Source organism: Bos indicus, chromosome 6, assembly GCF_029378745.1.
Source record: "Bos indicus isolate NIAB-ARS_2022 breed Sahiwal x Tharparkar chromosome 6, NIAB-ARS_B.indTharparkar_mat_pri_1.0, whole genome shotgun sequence".
NCBI classification, from domain to species: domain Eukaryota; kingdom Metazoa; phylum Chordata; class Mammalia; order Artiodactyla; family Bovidae; genus Bos; species Bos indicus.
The window spans coordinates 45,956,932-45,978,219 of record NC_091765.1 but is presented as its reverse complement, the minus strand read 5'-3'; the positions used below and the strand labels follow the sequence as shown (position 1 = coordinate 45,978,219).

Genomic DNA, 21,288 nt, shown 5'->3' with positions numbered 1-21,288 from the left:
ATACTAAGTATTATTAAAGATGTGTCTTCATCTGGACTTGAGACCTTGTCCTACTAACAGGAAGAAACCCCTAGTACCCATTATGGTGGGAGTATCTTTGTCAAAGTATATTTGAGACAAAGAGCTTTTCTCCTTTCCTTCTCTCTGAGCCTCCAAACGCGTCCGGGGTTAAATAGGAAATGTATGGCCGTTGGCCTCCCCACACCACAACATGGTGTTTTTTGGGGTCCCATCTATTTTGCTGTAATAGAACTAAATCATCCATCACTGTCCCAAGTTCACCTCTTTTTTCATTTTTTGTGAGTGCATTTATTCTGGGCATTATTTTCAAATCACATGTGTCAGTTTGATGAGCTTGTGCTTTTCTGTGTTGTTCTGAGATTTATATGGGGTAGTTTAAAAGAGGAGCATGATTGAGAACAGGGCATTTTGCTGCTTAGGCAAAATACGGAAGGTAATGCTGTCATGCCCGAGGCCATCCTCGGACACCAGGAGAAGTCAGCTAAGGAGAGGTCACCTGTCATGTTTCATTTCTTTCCTGCATATCCTGCTGCGTGTTTTATCTGTGAGCTGTGTGTTTTATTGTCCTTTGTCTTAACTATACCCCCCAAACACTTAACCCTGGAGGTTAGCCAGATTCTAGTAAGCTTGAGGCAAGACAAGCAGGCATGCAAGATTCCTGTTTAAAGAAGTGCGTCTTTTTGCCTTGGAGCAGGGTCCTAAGTTCCACTGAGACCCCAGGATTTTTTTTTTTTCATATATATATATATTTCCAGTTTGGACTGCTTCAGGCATTGGCAGAAAAGAATCCAGAGAAAATAATTGGATTGTTTGAGAAACTGCTCAGAGAAACTCAAATTCACAGTTCTCAGCAAGCAGCCAAAGGATTGATTATTAAGATGTATCATTATAAAAGTTCTATAAATGGATGTGCCGAGTCTGAAGTGGGAGGGTAGCAAATGTGCCCCTACACTCGCTCTTTAATCCACTTCTCTCTGCACCCCCACCCCAGTCCCCATCAGAATGACTGCCTGGGCGACTAGTTCACTTTAGCACATTGGAAATAAAGCTGGACACCCTGGTCAGCTTCCTAAACCTTGAGGAAGTTCACGGAAGGATGGTACAGATTTCCGGCTTGTCTCTGGGCCCCCTACACAGAGAAAATACTGAGTAAATGTTTATCCTGTGAATAGATGGATAGAAATGTCTGTAATTAATACTTTCAGGCAATCTCAGTTGAGACACAAGTAAGAGCAAAGTGCTGGGAGGCTGAATGTAGGTAGGGTTTCGGCAGAGGTGTCCTGTCTCTGAAGTCTTCGTAAGTTGAGAGAATCTGGTCTTCAGTGTCTGACGCTTGCCTAGAGTTCACTCTTGAATATATGAAAATGGATGATGGTGGTTTTGGATTCCATGGCTTCTGTAAAATGGAAGACAGAGGTGGATTTCTGTTCAGTGCTTTTTCTTTCTTTTTTTTTTTTTCTGCCACTGGGCGTTTGGGATCTTCGTCCCCTGACCCGAGACTGAACCTGTGCCCCCTACAGTGGAAACGCAGAGTCTTAACCACTGGATCTCCAGGAAGTCAAAGTTTTTAGACTTCTTTTTGATGATTTCAGTGCTTCCTCAAAGGAAACTCTTGAGAATTCTGTGAAATTTCCTCCTGGCTTCTACTGACACAATAATTGGTCAATGGAAGGTTGTTATCGTCATTTAGCTGATAAAGTCATGTCTGACTTTTGGCAACCCCATGGATTGTAGCCCACCAGGTTCCTCTGTTCATGGGATTTCTCAGGCAAGAATACTGGAGTGGGTTGCCATTTCCTTCTCCAGGGGATCTTCCAGACCCAGGGATCAAACCTGCATCTCCTGCATTGGCAGGCGGTTTCTTTACCACTGAGCCACCTGGAAAGCCCCAGGCAGTGGAAGTGTTCCTATAAAATGTGTTCCTCTCTTCCGTCTCCCACCACCCAAGTAACTTTAGAGACAAGGTATTGTCTTTATAAAATTTATCATAGTGACTTTGTTTTTACAGGAAATGTCAACCTGTGTCCCCTGCTCCCAAAATCTAACAGTCTGCCCAACCACTGTCTAAGAAAAACTCATTTTCTTAACATTGCAGTAATATGACCCTGTTCCATGATGGCAGCAGAGGGAACCCCCTGACATCTGACCTTGGGCTGACAACTCTCTACCATCTCCTTCCCTCATCCATCCCTGGGGGAAACTGAGGCACTGATGCAAACCTGAGTGTTTGAGATTATAAGACCTTTGGGATGGGACCTTATTGTAGGATGGGTCTTGCTGCTGAACCTTCCTCGAGGGTCCTCCATCTAGAGTCCACTCTGAGGATTCTTGTCACCGAACATGATTCTTGGAGGCTATGTAAGAAAATGCCTGGGGCCTTTTGTGTTGTTGCAGTCTCAGTTGTGGGCTTGTTACGTGGCTTGTTACACTCCTTTCATGGCTGCTTAGCCAGTCTTATCTCTTGAGCATGAGTCATGCCTAATTGGTCAGCTGCCTTGGGTATCTCGGAGGCCAGAAATCAGCACACTCAGCAGCCATGACCTGGGATGTCTGATTGAAGGTCTGCCTGTCCTAATTTGACCCCCAATCATCTCTCTCTGTCCCCACGAGAAGGCCTGCCAGGAGCTGTTTTAGCCATGTAGAAAAGATGACCTCCTGGGACTTTCTTGGGGGTCCAGTGATTAACACTTTGCACTTCCACTGCAGGAGGCACAGGTTGGATCCCAGGTTGGGGAACTAAGATCCTGCATGCCATGAGGTGTGGCCAACAAAAGAAAAGATGACTGTCCGCAGCCCCCTGCCCTGCCGTTTCTTAAACAGTTCTTAGATGGAGCTAAAATTAATGAAGAGTTCTTAATGTCAGCCACTGAAAATGAAAAATAAGCTTTAGAAACAACCATTTATAGTTAAAATTTTAACTTATGGAATGGGTAACACAAAAGAAAATGGAGGAAATCAGATAAGTTAAAAAAAAATCGCTTGCACTCTCAGCACCTAGAGATAAGTACTGTTAGCGTTCTGGTGGATTGTTTTAAGTAGTTTTTTCTCTCTGCATATATGCATCTGCATATGTATGTCCATGTGTGTATTCAGTTTTATATTTGTTTTGCAAAAATGAGATTGCACTGTTTTTTATCCTGCTTTTCTCACCCAATGGAAAATTTGGCATAGACACCTTTCTACAATTTTGAATGCTCTTCTTCAACATCACTTTAATGACCTCCTCTGAAAGTGGCTGCACCATGGGTTAATTGAACGAGCCACTGGTTTACAGATATTTGTGGAGTTTTTGATGTTGTCATCGTTGATATACACAGATCCGACATGAGCTCTGTTGTCACAGAGTCTTTGCATGTTTCTGATTTTTTTTTTAAATTTACTATTTTTTATTTTTTTTAATTAATTTAATTTTTTTGAAGCACAATTACTTTACAGAATTTTGTTGTTTTCTGTCAAACCTCAACATGAACCAGCCATAGGTATACATATATCCCCTCCCTTTTGAAACTCCCTCCCATCTCGCTCCCCACCCCACCCCTCTAGGTTGATACAGAGCCCCTGTTTGAGTTTCCTGAGCCATACAGCAAATTCCCGACGGCTGTCTATTTTACACATGGTTCTTGGAATAAACCTTCATGAGGCAGAACTGTTGGGCCAGGTGGTATGTACATTTGTAAGGCTCTCACATTTAACAGTTGCATCAATTGCTACTGCTTCCCACTAGCAGTGGTTAGAGAAATATGTCCATTTTCCCCAAGCCCTTGCCGTTATCCGGATTATGAATCGGGTGCCAACCTTTCAACAGATGACAGGTGGTCTCATTGTTTTGCAATTATTCAATTACCAGTGGTCTTGAATACTTTTTTTTTTAAATGTGTTTTTGACCATTGGTATCAAGCACCTTGTAAACTGCTTCTCCTTTGCCAAACTTCTAATGTACCTCAAAAGCTCAGCTTTAATTAAGCTTGTTCAGAGTCCTAAGCCTCATAAAGCCCTTCACAAAACAGGACTCAAAAGCACAGAGCTTTTTCTTAATACCACTTATCTCCTCTAAGCGAGGGTGGAGGATGGAGGATGGAGGATGGAGGATGGAAGGATTTCAAGGACCCAAAGCCGATAGACAGGTCCCTAGGCAGCACTCAACGTGTCATTCGGCCAGTAGAGGTCGCTGTTGTATCAACCAGCTCCCCAACCTTATCTGTGAGTTCAGCCTTTTAAGATAGAAAATAAATCAGTGCATGCAGTATTTTTAACAACAGTATTTATTAAAAAAAAAAAAAACTCATGATTTTGTGCTTTAAAAAAAACTGCTTATTTTGTGCCCTCTTATGTGTGAATATAAAGCTCTCTGTGAATATTAGTAAAAGCCACTATATGAAATTTATTATTAATCATCTATTTTTAGGCATGAAGCTTTGCTGTATTATGTTTTAGCAGCAGAAACTGGAATTGAAGTGTCACAGACAAATTTAGCACACATCTGTGAGGAGAGGCCAGTAAGTAAATGTATTCTCCTCAGACTAGAAGCTCTAAGGTTAAGGATAATGAATTGGGTTTTATGGAGGCAAAATCAGTCACTTGGCCAAAATATTAATGAGTTAACTTTTTCTCCCCCTTCATTCCCTTAGGACCTGGCCAAGAGATACTTGGGTGTTAATTGTGTTTGGAGATACTATAATTTCTCTGTTTTTCAAATCGATGCTCCTTCATTTGGTATGTATAGAGAAACGGGTGCTAAATTGAAGCTTTGGAGGCTTTTAATCTTTGGTAACAGGGAACATCTAACAGCTTTGTGTGAAGTGTGATATTTCTAAACAATTAAGAAAGAGAGTGAAAAATTTCAGCCATTAAGATCTTGCCTAAACTCTGCTCTCAATCTCAAGCAGAGCATTTCTCCTCATCCATCGTCTACTGAATGCTTAGATCCACCATTTTCTAAGGAATCAGCGAGAATTTATAAGAGAAAGCTATTCTGGAGAGTCCCTGGCCAGGCATTTACCCTTTTGCCCTCAGATGGATTCCCTGTCTACCTGGTTCTGCTCTGTGTGATAGGAGGCTGACCCTCAGGAACTACAGTTCCCAGACCCATTTGGATCTGATTAGTTTCAGCCAATGGGAGGCGCAGGCAGGAAATGTCAGCGTGGGAGAAGATGAGAAGCCCAAATATTTCTCTATTTCTCTGTCTGCTTTGGGCTGTATCTCTGTCAATGGCTGCACTTCCATGGTCCCAGCTCCTGCCTGGCAGTCCATCCTCTGTGGTCTCAACTGGCCCCGAGTTCTGGGAAGGTTGTAGCTTCCCTCATTGCTAATCTCTAGGTTGCCTACTCTTTCCCATTTGCCCTTTCAGCTCTTCCAACACTCATAGCCAGTTGCAAAATCCCAGTTTTGAATGGTCCAACGTGGATTCTTTTTCTGATTGGACATTGAGAGATACATACACTCTTAAAATTTTTCCTTAGAGAAAAAATAAAACATATGGCTTAAACAGAGTAAAGACATGCTCATCAATCATAAAACCCAGGCAGCAAAACCTTAATACTGCAAACATCCTTGGCTGATTGGACTGTGAGGTTGCAGACTGATTTTCACTGGATAGTCTCCATGTAGGAGAGCTACCCAGCCAAGCAGGAAAATGTGTCCAGAAATGGAGAAATGCAGAAATCATTTTCCCCCTCCTAACAGCAAGGAAACCTAAAGATGTATCTGTATTCAGATTCTGGTGGAAAAAATTTGAAATAATGCAAATGAGCCATTCTTCTAAAATATCGATCTGAAATCAAACCACTTGACAAATGGACCTGTAATTCTTGTCCTGCAGCATATTTGAAAATGGGAGATCTTTACTACTATGGCCACCAAAACCAGTCACAAGACCTTGAGTTGTCTGTGCAGATGTACGCCCAAGCAGCGCTGGATGGAGACTCACAGGTAAATAGCAACGGAAATGAGCTCCTGGTGGTGCTCGTTCCTGAGGTTGCAAATCCACTTCTCATTCATTTTCATGAGCCCCTCACAACCTCTCTGAGGCCACTAATCAGCATGGCGAACCTTTATCAAGCACTTACTATGTTTCCCATGCCATTCTCATAACAATCTTGTGGGAACAGGGGTCAGTGGACCTATTTTATAGTAAAGAATGCCAAGATTGTGACAAGGTGATAAAATGCTCAAGGCTAAACAACCAGGTAATAGATGAAGCAGTCAGAGCCTAAACCCAGGTCTCCTGACTGCAAACCCAGGAGTCTTTCTATCAGATTCCATCAAACTAACTCACCAGGTAGAAACTCAAGCATCTGTAAGAGGTCAAAATGGGAAGGAGTTTACTTGTATAGCTGAGTCAGTGCTTTAGTGATAGAACTTTATTCTCAGTGACCTTTTTTTTCGGGAGAGGGGGGACTTCTTATTTTGGAATATTTGTAGAATTATAGAAAGGTCACATAACCATAATACCATTATCAGACTAAGAAATTAGTGTTGACAGTACCAGTAACTATACGGCAGAAGTTATTTGGATCTCACTACTTTTTCCGCTAACGTTACTTTTGTGTTCCAGGACCCCACACTGCATTTAGTTGTCATCTTTCTTTGGAGTTCTTCCATCTGGGCCCATTCCTAGTCTTTGTCTTTCATCACCTTGGCACATTTGAAGGCTGCTGGTCAGATATTGTGTAGAATGTCCCTTGATTTGTGTCTGTCTCCTTTTTTCTCATGAATATATAGAGTTTCTGCACTGGGGTAAGGATAGCCCAGATGTGAGGTGTCCTTCTCAGCGTATCATATGAGGCATGCATGATGTCTTATTACTGGGGAGGTTGATCTCATTCACTCAGTGAAGGCGGTTTCTGCTGGGTTTCTTCCCTGTAATGTTAATATTTTTTTCTCTTTCTAATTTATAGATGTTTGGGGAAGGGAATTTGCGACCATGCAAATATTCTATTTCTCCTCAAACTTCTGCCCACTGATTTTAATATCCTTCAGTAACTCTTGCCTGCAACAATGTTCAGGCAACCAACTGTGGTGTGCTAACGATAATTTTCTATTTCTCTCATTCCTTCTATATTTGCTAATCAAAATGCTCTTGTAAGGACCTCAAGGCCATTTCATGATGAAAGTTAGAATAGCTGTTACTGTCTTATGCCGCAGATTTCCGGTGTTGTGATTTGTGATCTGATCACAGAGCAAAAGTTGGAAACATTCCTATCTCGGTCTCTTTTTTTGGGCCATGCCACTCAGCTTTTGAGATCTTAGTTTCTAAGTTCCCTGACCAAGGATTGAATCTGGGCCCTTGGCAGTAACGGCACAGAGCCCCAGCTACTGGACTGCCAGAGAATTCCCACCTCAGTCTTTTTTTTTTTTTTTTTAAAAAGGAGGCACTATGTTCCTTTTACCCATATCTCTGTCACTTCACAGTTATTTGGACATAGAAAGTCACTCAAGTACTGAGTCTTGATTTTCTCATTTGTGAACTGAGGACAATAATAACATCCAAATCATAGATTGCAAAGATATATGAGATGCTAGATGTAAAGTGCCCAGCCCATCTCTGAGTATGCTCAGGGGACATGATCTAGCCTAAACTATTATTATTTGTTCTGGAATAAAATAGATTTGGGTGCTAAAGGGATTTGCTCGAGAGCCAAACTCTCCTAAATGACATCTGTTGTTACTCAAAATCAGGCCTGGACCTAATTTTTTTTTTTTTTAATTCTGAGTTTTTATTTTTCAAAAGATAATGTTATAAAAACATTAAAGAATAATTTTTAAAGAGAAAAATATTGAAGAATGCACCTATAATTCCGTGTCAGGGGGCTTTATTCCTTTGGTCTTTTTTTTTTTTTTTTTCTAGTTCCTTCAGTTTCCATGCCTTTCTGAGTCCTGGCCACAGGCCAGTGGGTCTCTGTAATGGTAACTAGAGTACATGGGTCACTTGAAAAGTCTGCTCCTTCTCACATATTGCAGGAATATGTGCCTCCTATTGCCTAATCTCTGTAATTATTACTCTTAACTACTGCCCCATACTCTGTTAAGCTGATAGAATGTAATTTATTAAGTTTTATCTTTTCATGGACATTTATTATGTCTTGTTCACTAATGTATTGATTGATTTGACACATGTTTATGTAGTCCTGCCATGTCTTAGACACTGCTTAGTGGTGGGGGCACAGCATTAAAAAATAGACAATATTTTTGTCTACTAAGGAAGTCTATTAAGGAAGATGTGAAGGTCATTTCCTATTACATTGCAAATATAGTAAGTACTACAATGAACATGTTCGTATTTCTACCTTTTACCTCCATTTGATTAATTTCTTTATAATCTGAGAAATGGTATTACTAAGTCAAACAGTCTAAATTGTTTTATGGCTCATAATAATAGTATATGGCCGATTTGCTTTCTGAAGTTGTTTCCCAATCAATATATCACCAAGCAGGACTTAAGTATAAGAGGTTAACGGAAATCACATCGGCACTGGATATTTTCATGGCTTAATATTGCTGATTGAATAATACAAGTTGATCCTTCCTTATTGTTTTAAATTGTCTGTATTTGACCACTGCTGGGGATGAACACTTTTACATATACTTATCTATGATAATTTATTTAACTCTTCATATTTTCTTATGTGAATTCTCTGTTCTTACTCTTTGTCTGCTTATCTGTTGGAGTTGTGGTATTTTTCAATTTAAATTATAATTAGTTCTTTATACATTTGGCCAATAGATAATGAATTTTAAGCTATTACATTGCATATAAATATTTCCCTAGTCCGTTGTCTCATTTATTTTAACCATGTTATTTTTCCATTGTTCTGAGACTTTACAATTTTATAAAGTCATTTTATTCTTTTCTTCTAATACCTCATTTTAAGAGGACCTTTCTTTCAAAAAGTGAAGAAATAGTCTGTTTTCTGCTTTTGTGTGTGTGTAAAATTTAAAGAGACCTATAACTATTAAGAAATTATTTGTCAGCATAGTGGAGCTTAAGATTTGGGACTGTGAATCTGGTCTGCTTGCATTTGAATCCCCTTTCCAGCTGCATGACATAGGGCAAATTCCTTAACCTTTCTGTGTCTCAGCTTCCTAGTAATAGTAGTATACAGGGTAATAGAGCCTATCTTGATTTGTTGCTATGAGGATTGAGTTAATATATATAAAACAGAACAAGCCTCATATACAACAGCACTCAGAAATGCTGGCTCTGTTATTTTATCGTGATCATAGCACGCTTGTGAGACTCCTGCTGTTTACAAACCAAGGGTTGGTGACTTTTATTTAGAATCAACTAAATGAAAGAAAAGGGAGGATATAAGTCATTAAAGTATGACTTAATTCTTTGAAGGGCAACAACTCTTTGGACTCTGTAAAGCCCTAATGATAAGTTATGCATCATTGTTTATTTCTTGGTCTGGCCACATGCTCAGCTCATGATGGATGGTGCATCTCCTCCAGGTACTATAATAGTTGTCATTCTTTATGAAGCATCTCAACCATCAGGCTCTTAACTGTGTGATTTTATTGCACCTGCACAGCGTAATATGGTAGTCCCTACCTCTGTGGGTCAAGAAGAAGATTTTAATAAGGGAGAGGTAGGGAAGCATGCCAGAGTAGAGGATTTGTGCCAAGAGGAATCAGAAGAGGAGATTTTCCTCACTAGCCTAGGAAAGATGAGTCAAACACTCATACATGACTATGTGTATCAGAGACCCTCTCCATCAGCGCCCACAGCCACAGCTTGTTCAATTTCTGACATGCCGATGGTGACCCAGGGTAGTAATGTAATGATGCAGATTGCCTTTGACTCAGTGTTCTGGTTTTGTTGATAACTCAAGGGCATGTTTTCCAGAAAGTTCTGTCTTGAGAGAGTGAGCAGGAGGACAGATTCCCCCGGTTGACTGGCTTCTGAGCAGATGGGATGCTGTAGCCTCTGAAAGCCTCCTGGTTCTCCTGCAAATAAGTTTCTCAGATGCATATATTTAGGGAAACAATTTATCAATGAAGATGACAAAGCCATCTGGCTCTAAAGACTGAGGAAAAATCCAGAGGTTGTAAAAGTTTATATTCTGATGAGTGTACGTCTAAGTTTTATTATAAGGAAAGAATGAGTTTGGTTTGTGGCTTGTTTTCAGGGATTTTTTAACCTGGCACTGCTAATAGAGGAAGGTGCTATAATCCCACATCATATTCTGGATTTCTTGGAAATTGACCCAACAATCCATTCTAATAACATCTCCATCCTCCGGGAACTGTATGAAAGGTGAGTTCAGAGCCTCTTCAGTACTGTGAACGCTGGGGAATCCAAGTGGGTAGTGTTTGCTTTTTGGCTAAAGTTATCCTTATTCTTATTTTCTAAAGTATTAGTGTTAGTTGGTCAGTTGTGTCCAACTCTTTGCGACCCTATGGACTGTAGTCCACCAGGCTCCTCTATCCATGGAATTCTCCAGGCAAGAATGCTGGAGTGGGTAGCCATTCCCTTTTCCAGAGGATCTTCCTGACCCAGGGATCGAACCCTAGTCTCCTGCATTGCAGGCAGATTCTTTATTGCCTGAGCCACGAGGGAAGAGCCCCTTATTTTCTAATGTCAGTGGTTATAGAGGGCCCAGGATTTGCTTCAATTAGAGAACACACAGCTGGACCCAAACTTAATTCCCCTTTCTAGTATCTGAGGACTGAGATACAGAATGTGCTTGATGTGAAGAGGGCCCAGGATTTGTTTCAATTAGAGAACACACAGCTGGACCCAAACTTAATTCCCCTTTCTAGTAACCGAGGACTGAGATATAGAATGTGCTTGATCTGAAGTTAAAATGCTGACGCAGGTTTTCCATGAGAGTGGAAAAAATAGTGTCCAATTAGATGATGCTCTTCTGCAGATAGAGAGGTATCCCTGTGTCTGGACTTTGGACAGACAGACAAAAGTGTTACTTGGCAGTCTCCATGCTGCAAGGTCTTCATTGAAATGTCTTTTTATAAATGATAAGACTGACCTTTTCTGAGATTGTTGCCTGGGTGTCTAGTATTTCCATGTAGGCTCAGACTCCTCAGAACTGCTTTATTTCTTTTTCCCCTCATCTTACATGTGCTTATTTGACTCAAAACAGAAGGACATGAGTTTGAGGATCTGCAAATATTGGCAATGCTACCAACGTCTTCCAACACTGTCAGGATGCCCTGTGCTGTTTGTCTGCAGGTGCTGGAGCCATAGCAATGAGGAGTCCTTCAGCCCCTGCTCCCTGGCCTGGCTTTACCTTAACCTCCGGCTGATCTGGGGCGCTGTACTGCACTCTGCGCTGGTAAGGAACCGTCTCCCCCCAGCCCTGCCCTCGTGGTCCCTGCCTTCTGTCAGTCATCTGACATTGCTTCGGATGTTTGCAGATCTACTTCCTGGGAACCTTCCTGCTATCCATATTGATCGCCTGGACTGTGCAATATTTCCAGTCTGTCTCAGGTAAAGATTTACAAAAAGCTGGGCCCATATATAAAAAAGTAGTGATTCTTTTTCCCTACTAGAAAAATGACACTTTCCCTCCTTGGCCATGCTGTTGCTTTTTGTTAGGAGGATCATTCATGAAATGATGGTTACCCCTAGGGCTATATGGTAATCTCTGGCTGATGCAAGGCTCCAAGTATTGTTATACTTTTCAAAATAAGCAAGGATTTAAAAAACAAAAAAAATACGGTGCTTAAGAAATTTAACAAAAATGTCTACTCCCATTGAAAATATACCTGCTATCAAAAAAACTATGGATTTCCCAGGTGGCACAGTGGTAAAGAATGCACCCACCAATGCAGGAGATGGGGGTTCAGTCCCTGGGTCCGGAAGATCTCCTGGAGGAGGAAATGGCACCCCACTCCAGTATTCTTGCTTGGAAAATTCCAGGGACAGAGGAGCCTGGAGGGCTATAATCCTGGGAGTCACAGAGTCAGACAAGACCGAGCAACTGAGCACACGTGCACACACACCAAAACTATACTTTGTGTGTCTTAAAACTCAGGTCCAAGGCTCCCTCTGGCACAAAGTCTTCCTGTTTATCCCAGTCAAGCATGTGGGATGATAAAGAAGCTCTTGTGATGAATAACATACCCAGTCACTTAGATTCAGAGGGAGGGGCCGAGAAGGCTAATGGAGCCAGCGTTTCGGCTAGTGTGGCTTCCCCTAGTCAGTAGTTCTTTTCTGAACTAGGGTGGGGCGGTCCTTCTAGCTGGGTTTAGAGTCCAGGCGTATCGCCTCATTAGCTGTGTGACTTATGAACAGTTATTCACCTTCCTGATCCTCTAATTTCTCGTCAGTAAATAAAGTTATAACAGTAGCTACTTCTCAGGGCTGTTAGGAGGGCTCAGTGAAAAAAAATACTCATGGCACTAAAATGACAACTGTAGTTCAATGTTAGATGTTATGTTTATTTGGTATATAAAACCCTCTTGATAAAGTTCGCTGTGGTGTCTGTCTTTCCTATGAGACCATCAGCTGAGTCAGAGGAAGGCCTTGGTCTCATCATTTATGACCTCACACTGAGTAGGTGCTCACGTTTGCGAACGCCTCTCAGTAGAGAATTCCAATTCCCCACCACCTGGGAAGCTATACCAGGACCGAATTATGCATGAAGACCGGCAGGGACATTTACAAATGGATACATTAGGACTGGACATGGCGTTTGAGCATCGGCACAGCCGCTGTTTGTGTAGCAAATAATGAAAAGCAAAAGGAGTGCATTTCAGCACATACTCGATGGTGAGATGGAAGTCACTCTTCTGAGAGGCTAATACAGAGTCATTTTCCCTGATTACCTGAGGAGGTTAATAAGGAACCATCAAAAACCCTTCCAGGTCTGATGCCCTGTAGCATGCCGGCTGATAAATTTTCCTCATGCAAATTCTGTCCCGTCCCTAAATTTGTTGCCAGGTAGAGCACATTTATTTTGCATCTTGTCAGTGTTTTCCATTTCAAATTATCTTTGTCATTTTTACTCTGTAGAAATATTGTTATGATTATTACAAATGCAATTCCGTTAGAGGAGCTGAAAATTGTCTTTATGATTTTATGCCAGCTGGTAGCCATGAAAATTCATGGGCTGGTAGAATGGCTTTTATCAGAAGTCATCTTTTTTTCCTTTCTCCATAGCTTCATTATCAGTCCCTCCACATTTCCATCTCCCTGTCCCTCCTGCCTTTTGATATGTTTTCCCCTTCCTATGTATCCTTTGCTCTTTCATTCTCTTTTTCTCTTCACTTTTTTCAAACTCTTTAACTTGCTTCTTTATATACATACCTCTTCCCTTTGGTGAGCACCAGAGAAGTCTGAATATATATATATAAAATAATTTAATTCTATGCCCTTCATTTTACAGATGGTAAAATGGGGGCTACAGGAATGACATGGTTTACCCAAAATCACAAAATAAAATCCAAGAAAGGATGTAGGGCAGCTGACATCTGAGCTTTTTCAGTCACAATACTTTACAGCAGGGGCTACCATCTGCCTCTGACCCATTGTCATCTTACATAAGACATATTTTTTAACACATTTTCTGGTACCCTGAAATGAAGGACAAGTAACCTGCCTATATACTTATTTTTAAAAATACTCTAAACAGCGATATAAAGAAGAAATAAAAAAGAAAGCAATTATAATAAAATAACACGCATTTCAATATGTATATCCTAGCCCCGTGCTTCTTAATTTCAATGTGCATAGAAATCAGGCAGGGATCTGGTTAAATGTAGATTCTAGGTCAGTCAGTCTGGAGGTGGCCTCTGAGAGCCTACATTTCGTACAGGGTTTCAGGTTGCAACCACAGAGCTATTCTATGGGTCATACTTGGAGTCACAAGGGCCTAAGTAAAAACAAAAACTCTAGGTATTTCCAACGGAGAAGGCAATGGCACCCCACTCCAGTACTCTTGCCTGGAGAATCCCACGGACGGAGGAGCCTGGTGGGCTGCAGTCCATGTGGTCGCTGAGGGTCGGACACGTCTGAGGGACTTCACTTTCACTTTTCACTTTCACACTTTGGAGAAGGAAATGGCAACCCACTCCAGTGTTCTTGCCTGGAGAATCCCAGGGATGGGGGAGCCTGGTGGGCTGCCGTCTATGGGGTCGCACAGAGTGGGACACGACTGAAGTGACGCAGCAGCAGCAGCAGGTATTTCCAAAACATGCCTCCATGGGGGTCCCTACCAGCCCTGTTAGGACTAGCATTGAATTAAAGTATGTAGTAAATTATTTTCATATTTTTTAAGTCTTCAACATAAGTACAGATTTGTCCCTAGTTTTGAAATAAGAGGGTACTCCATCAGTGATTGGGCGATGGGGCAAGGGGGGATTGGAGCTCAGAGAAGAAGAGAAGCACTGCAGAGGGGTCCTGAGAGGGCAAGTTTCTGCCCCAGGAACCTCCTGGATGAGCCAACGTCCTGTAGAGATGCAGGTGGTAACCCTGGCCATGGTGTAGCCGGTGCAGGAATGCAGCCCGGATGCTGACTGCCAGAGTACAGAGGGACAGGATTTGTGGGCTCAGAGCCTCCCTTAAGGCTCTGGGTGGGAGGATTGTGCCATAAGTTAGGGATCTTTGTCATTTTGTGATTTGCATTTTTTACTGTCAGTTGTTTTTAAAAACTAATGATTTATGGCCAGACCTTTAAATTGAACTGTCCATCCATTTTGCGTTCAGCTCCAGCTACCTTCATTTTCCTCCTGAGTTTATTCGCTTTGTGATATATAGTCAACATTTCACTGTGTTTGCCACATTAAATTGTCCTGCATTCAGAAGGCTAGTGGTGCGGGACAGTAGCTGACAGCTCAGGCTGCTGAGATTCCGGCCTGTCTCTAGTTGTGTGACCTTCGGCAAGGGAGGGACCCTCTCTGTTTCTCGGTTTCCCATTCTCTAAAACAGCAGAAGACCATCTTATTTACAAAGCAGAAATAGAGACACAGACATAGAGAACAAACATACTGATACCAAGCGGGGACGGGCTAGGGGGGAGAGTGGGATGAACTGGGACATTGGGATTGACATATATACTATTGGTGCTATGGATAAAAAAGATAACTAATGAGAACCTACTGTATAGCTCAGGGACCTCTACTCAGTGCTCTGTGGGGACCTAAATGAGAAGAAAATCCAAAAAAGAGGGGATATATGTATTTATATAGCTGACTCACTTTGCTGTAGCTTAGATACTAACACAACATTGTAACGCAACTATACTCCAAAAAAAATTTTTTTTTAAAGAAAAGAAAGAAAAATAAATAAAATAGCAAAAATAGAAGTATACCTACCTCGTATTGTAGTTGAGAAAGCCAAATGAAAGGACATAGGGTTCTTTAGGACTCAAGAAATGTTAGCTGGGAGCTTCCTAAGGAGTAGTGGTCTCTGGGGCATTTTCCTTTCCATTAAAGCATGCTGACAGCAGGTAACGCCTACACTTAAAGAGCTTGTTTACCTCAGTCAGTATCACAACACTACAGGAGTCTAGCATGCTTTTCTTTGCTGTTAGACTCTTTCTAAGACGTAAAACTCTTTTTCAAAAACCAGCTGAACAAAGATACCGATTAGTTTAGCAAGCATACCAGAATAAGTCCACAAAAAATATTGTGTACACACAAAAGATCTTTTCTTTCCTTTGAGGGAAATTGTTTTTGATTCCTAGCTTGCATTTCCCCAGTTGGTTCAATCTTTCTGGAAGCTGACGCCTCCCAGGGACGTGCTAAGGTCCATGGGTCTTGGGTGGCACTAACCACTCAGATGATCATCAGTCTGATAACAGAATACACACTGACCTGAGCCTACAGCATCCTTCCAGGTCCTTCAGCTTTGCAGCTTCTGAGTCATCAATGAGTCCCAAGGCTGATCACCATTAGCCATTCTTCCCCCAACTCTTCCTTTCTCAGATTGCTGCAGGGCAAGAAGAGAACTCCACTGAGCTACACCCCCAGCCAGGCTCAGCCTCTTTCTCACACTCCAAAAACCTCCTTTCCCCACCTCATTGCATCTCTAAAGCACTTTTCCTCTTCCCTCCCTGTCAAAGATGCCAAGCATAGTTGCCTTAATAGACTCAGGCTTTGAGGGGGGAAAATCCCAAAGTGTGTCTGGGAGCATCTCCATTTCTCTTGTCACAAATCTCCCCTGAGACCAAAAAAAGTATGGAGCCTTGGCTGCCTAGCAGAAAGTAAAAGGGAGAATAGAGGGAGACAATGTAATGACCAGTTCAGAGAAAGTCCTGCCTTCCTCAGATTAGTGTAAACTTTATGTCTAAACATAATACAGAGGAGAGAGCAAGATCTGTAGAATTACCAGCTCCGGGCATGACACAGGGTCACCTTTGGAACCAATGTCAGCCAATTCAAAATTTAAGCCAACTCATCATCCGTTTCCCCTAAGTAGTTAATTTAGGGGTCTTTTAAAAAGAATAAGATGATACGATCAAGATTAATTAAACCTTTTCCTACTCTTTCCCTGTCCTCTCCATTTCCAGTTAATGAGGTTTCTTCTAAAATTACAGTAAAATGTCACAAAGTGGTGCTCACGAAAAAAGCAGTAGCTTTAAAGTCAGAGTGATTTAATGGTGAGATTTTACTTTTCTCCTATCTCATTACCCTTGGTGCCCTACTGGTATCTTTACTCATGAGAAATGTTTAAATGACATGGGTTTTCTACATGGGCTGGGCCCTGCTGGAGCCAGAGGCTCAAATGAAATAGATTTAATCTCCAGATTTTCAGTTTCCCTCCCTCACCTCCTTACTTGCACCTACCTCCCCTGTCTTTGTAAATATTCAATTATCTCCCAATTCACCCAATATATTCTCTACTATTCTTCTTTTCTTTGTGCTCACATCTGGTGAGCTGGCAAGCAGGTTTTTTTCCTACAATGGTCCACGACAGAGGTTGGTGAACTTTTTCTGAAAAGGGCCAGATAATAAACATTTGGGCCTTTGAGGGCCATCTCTGTCACAACTATTCAACTTTCATTATAGTTCAAAAGCATCCATTGATGATACTGGAAAACAAATGATGAGACTGGTCTTCAATAAAATGCTACTGTGGACGTGACTATTTAAATCTCATATACTTCTCACATATCATAAAATAGTACTCTTTTGATTTTTATTCAACCATTTCAAAATGCAAAAACCATCCTTGGATTGCAAACTATACAAAAACAGGCAGCAAGTCACATTAGGTCCATGGACTGCAGTCTGCCAACCCAGGGCCAACTCTTGATTTTTCTCACTAATGAACAGGAAATGGTCCCCCACACAACAAATAATCCAAAAATCACTTCTATTTGGCTCTGGAATGCACTCTGCAATTTTTTAAGCAGCACGCTGGTTTTCCTGGTTACCTTGATTCTAGTCCGTTAATCAAATTAGAATGGATTCCAGGTGAGTGGAGACAAAGAGGCCATTCTAAAATTATGACCCACTGTAGGGGACAAGGCTTGTCCAATGATTGCAAACTCCTGATGAAAATGGAAGAGTTCTCACATGGATAATAGCAAATTTACTGCTGAAACATTGAGCATTTTTATTATGTTCTAACAAGATTTCAGTGGTGGCAATGCTAATTATGCATTCTTTCTACATTTACACATTGGCCCTTTTTTGTTTTAATCAGAAAACTGATTGCTGATTTATCTTGTTACCATGGTGATTTAAACATTTCCCTGAGCTTGAAATGGAAAAATAGGTGACTTAGTACTTCATTAACTTCCTCAAAGAATCATCAGAAGGATAAATCTTTGGTCCTGAGAAGGTCTTGGACACCATGTGATCCAAGCCCCTCAATTTACAGATGAGGAAACCAAGGCCTGTGAGATTCAAGCATCATCTTAGGACTGAAATGTCTGCCATTCAGTATATACCCCAAAGTTGCCTACTAGTGATTGATAAATGTGATTTGCCTAGAACAGGTCTCCTGACTCCAAATGGTCTTTCTACCGAATCACCGGGTATCACAGTCTCTGCCATGGTTAGGTCACCTGCCGGAGTGATGACTCTGGCCTAGAAGTGTCACATCATTACATAACACCTGGGCACCACCCCCCACCCTGCACCACCACCACCACTGTTTTGTTCTTTCAGAACAGTCTCTGGATTCACAAAGTCTTCTGTAGATATTGGAGAGGGTTCCTTGAAGAATTCCTTTACATATTCAAAAAGGTCAGAGGCTTTGGAGCCCATTCCTGATTTGTTTAGAATAGCCTCTCAGAGGTGGAAATCTTGAAGAGTTTATCCAGAAGTCAGATGATCAACATCTGGTGGCATCTTCTGCAAGTTGGTACATTTCAGGATGGACATTTGGGAACCTTTAAAAATGATCCCACCTACTGACTCAAGGACTGCAGAACTTAAGAGCACTGCTTAAAGGCGAACTAGCAATTGTTCCCACAAAGCATGGCCACTGTACTAGCCACATGTCATATTACCCCCATTTGACAGAGAAACTGCAGCTCAGAGAGGTGAAGTAACTTGCCCAAGCTCGCTCAGCAACTGAGAACTGGCAGGACCATGTGACTCCTCGGTTTTCTGGCTTCAAAGTTTTAGCTATTTTCATAAGCTCCTGGGGTCTAAAAGTGAGCCGTAGGCATCCCAGAAACAAATGCTTTCATCAGTCCTGCCAGCCAGGCCCCAGAAATTGATAAATAAATACATTACCATAGTAAGCCAGGTCACTAGTAGTAATAGCTAACATCTAATGAGTATGTAGACAAACCAAACACTGTTCTAAGAATGGAATATGCATTAATTCATTTAGTCCTTTTGGCAATAAGGTATAGAATCCCAGGGACGGGAAGCCTGGTGGGCTGCCGTCTATAGGGTCGCACAGAGTCGGACACGACTGAAGCGACACAGCAGCAGCAGCAGCATTCTTATTTTGCCCATTTTTTTTTTAGAGGCAGAAAGAGAGTGGGTAACTTGTCCAAGGTTACATCACTGATTAAAGGCAGGGCAGCCAGGTCCCAGAGCCCAGTCTTATGGACGGACCAGGATATATCTCAACGTCGGTGCCTAATGCAGGCATGTCAGCCTCAGCACTTATGATATCTGGAGCTGAATCATTCCTTGTTGATGGGAGTAGGGGAGGCTGGCATAGGCATTTTATGATGCTTAGGCAGCATCCCTGGCTTCTACCCACTAAATGCCAGTAGCACCTGACCCTTCAGTTGTGACAACCAAGAATGTCTACTGACGTTGCCAACTGTCTCCTGGAAATCAAAATTACCTCCACTTGAAAACTATTGACATAAAGTATAAAACTTTATAAGCCTCCCTAATCTTTATGGTGGTCCAAGCTTCTTACTAAAGGTAGAATGATAAATAATTAAGCCTGGTAATTATGTTTTCCAAAGTTTATATACATGTACTTAAATAAGTCAATTTAAATCAAATTTGGTATATCATCCAAATGGAATCAGAATGTGAATGAAACCAACACTCTTTTCTGATTGATTGCTATAATCCATAGCATCAATACCAAGTGGAAAAAAAAAGAGAGAGATCTGACCATAGAAAACATAGACCAAGAGTTGTTTCTCCCTTCCTTCCTTCCTTCCTTCCTTCCCTCCACCTTCTTCCCTTTCTTTTCCTCTTTTTCTTTCTTTCTTAATATTTACCTGGAATTTGCAGCATAATTTTAAGACTCCCAGAGATCTTTGCATATCTATTCCAATTGCCTTTTATAGGAGGAAACACCAAAGTCCAAAGAACCCAGATAATGGGTCCTAAGTCGCTCATCTGTTTATAGTATCAAGGACACTAGACGAGCAGCATCTCTTCTGGCTTGCTAGAGTCCAGGTGTGGTTGTGTGTCCTCTACACACTGTTTTGAGGATTCAGCATGTGTTGTGCACGTGTCTCTGCAGCCAGCAGTTCCCACCTGATGCCAGCTCGGGTCTCCGCAAACCCTACGGACCCCACTGCAAGTCCAGCTGTGACTCCAACGGCAGATGCCTCCGCTCAGGACCAGCCCACCATCACCAACAATCCAGAGCCACGTGGGTGAACTGTGCAATCCAGGTCTCTCCAGATGAGAGAGAATCCTTTCAACAATTGGTACTGGAGAGCTGTGGCTGGGGCATTGTACACCTTAAATGTCTTCTCAGCTGGATGCGAATTTTGCACTTGGTGTCTTTTTTTTTTTAATCAAAGAAATACCCAGAGCAGACAGTGGTTATACCAAAGGTTATCAAACAAATACAAGGAGCATGTTGATCACAGGGGTGTGTTGGGAAGGTTAACTGGGTTATTCTGGATGTCCATGCCTAATGATTGTGTGTACAGGGAGTCAGAGTTTGCCTTGTGGTGTATCCAAATCCTTATACACTGAGGTGCATTTTAAGAATCTTAGCCCCTTGTTCATTCCATTTTATTAAAACAGCAGAAAATTGTGACTTCTCTACCAGTTGGATAATATTTGGTATGCGTGTTTGCCACTGCCCTGCTCCTCGCAGTCCCACAGACAGATTTCCATTTGACATCTAAGACCAGCATTTCTGAGGCACCTTGAAATGAATAGGTTAAGGCTGGAAACACAGGAAAGGCCATGGCTTTGTAAATGGGTTTGCATTTTTCTCCTTGAATTTTTCTAGGGTCGTAATGCTTCCAAATCAGTTAATGACACTGTTGGATGTCGTTTACTTTTCAATTGCAATCCATAAAATAACATTTAGAAAATTCTTAGTATTTAAGTGTAGTATTTTCCATGAATTACCCATTAGAATAGACTGGCAGCAGTGGAAAACGCAGGAAACAAGCCTTTAGCTCATAGTCTCATTCCCCACCCCTTATGCCTGCCTGCATCTGCGTAGGGGTGTGTGTGTGTGTGTGTGTGTGTGTGTGTCTGAGAGAGAGAGAGAAGAGAAAGGGCCAACTGCCCACACTGTTTGCTGCTAAGGTAGTAAATAAATCAGTAATGCAATATTGTGGGTCCAAACTACTCTTTGCACTACTTTATTTACAGTAGTAAATAAAAATTATTTTTATACCATTGACTCCTAGGAAGTGGTTGCTTTTTTAAAAATTTTTTTGTAGTTAACTGTTGTCATTGTACAAAGTCCTAAAGTCCATACATTCACCTCAAGGAGGCAAAAAGAAAAAGTCCCCTTATGAGAGGGATTATTGCTGGTAAACATTAACGTTTGTGGATAGAGAGGTGGCAGGAGTCTCCTCTCCAGGGAACCTGAGCTCAGGGACTGAGCCCTGTGATGTTCACACAGTATCAGCCATTGTCTCAGGGCTCTGCTGTTATAAGGCTGGGTTTCTATCAGTTCTGCTA

The 21,288-nt window shown here is 41.7% G+C and overlaps 1 protein-coding gene across 4 annotated transcripts in view; it reads left to right on the top strand.

Annotated features, from left to right (window-relative positions):
- The window catches only part of SEL1L3 (SEL1L family member 3), a 108,342-nt gene extending 87,338 nt beyond the window's left edge, over nucleotides 1-21,004 (top strand). For 3 of the 4 annotated variants that reach the window (XM_070791244.1, XM_019962546.2, XM_070791246.1), the window contains 7 exons: nucleotides 4,427-4,517; nucleotides 4,650-4,734; nucleotides 5,840-5,949; nucleotides 10,149-10,276; nucleotides 11,210-11,312; nucleotides 11,395-11,467; nucleotides 19,877-21,004. In XM_070791244.1, coding sequence (XP_070647345.1) covers nucleotides 4,427-4,517; nucleotides 4,650-4,734; nucleotides 5,840-5,949; nucleotides 10,149-10,276; nucleotides 11,210-11,312; nucleotides 11,395-11,467; nucleotides 19,877-20,016 — 730 coding nt within the window. In that variant the 3' untranslated portion in view covers nucleotides 20,017-21,004. Of the gene's footprint in view, nucleotides 1-4,426; nucleotides 4,518-4,649; nucleotides 4,735-5,839; nucleotides 5,950-10,148; nucleotides 10,277-11,120; nucleotides 11,313-11,394; nucleotides 11,468-19,876 lie in introns of those variants that run through there. The other variant, XM_070791245.1, reaches the window with a different exon arrangement.
- Nucleotides 21,005-21,288: the final 284 nt, after the last annotated feature.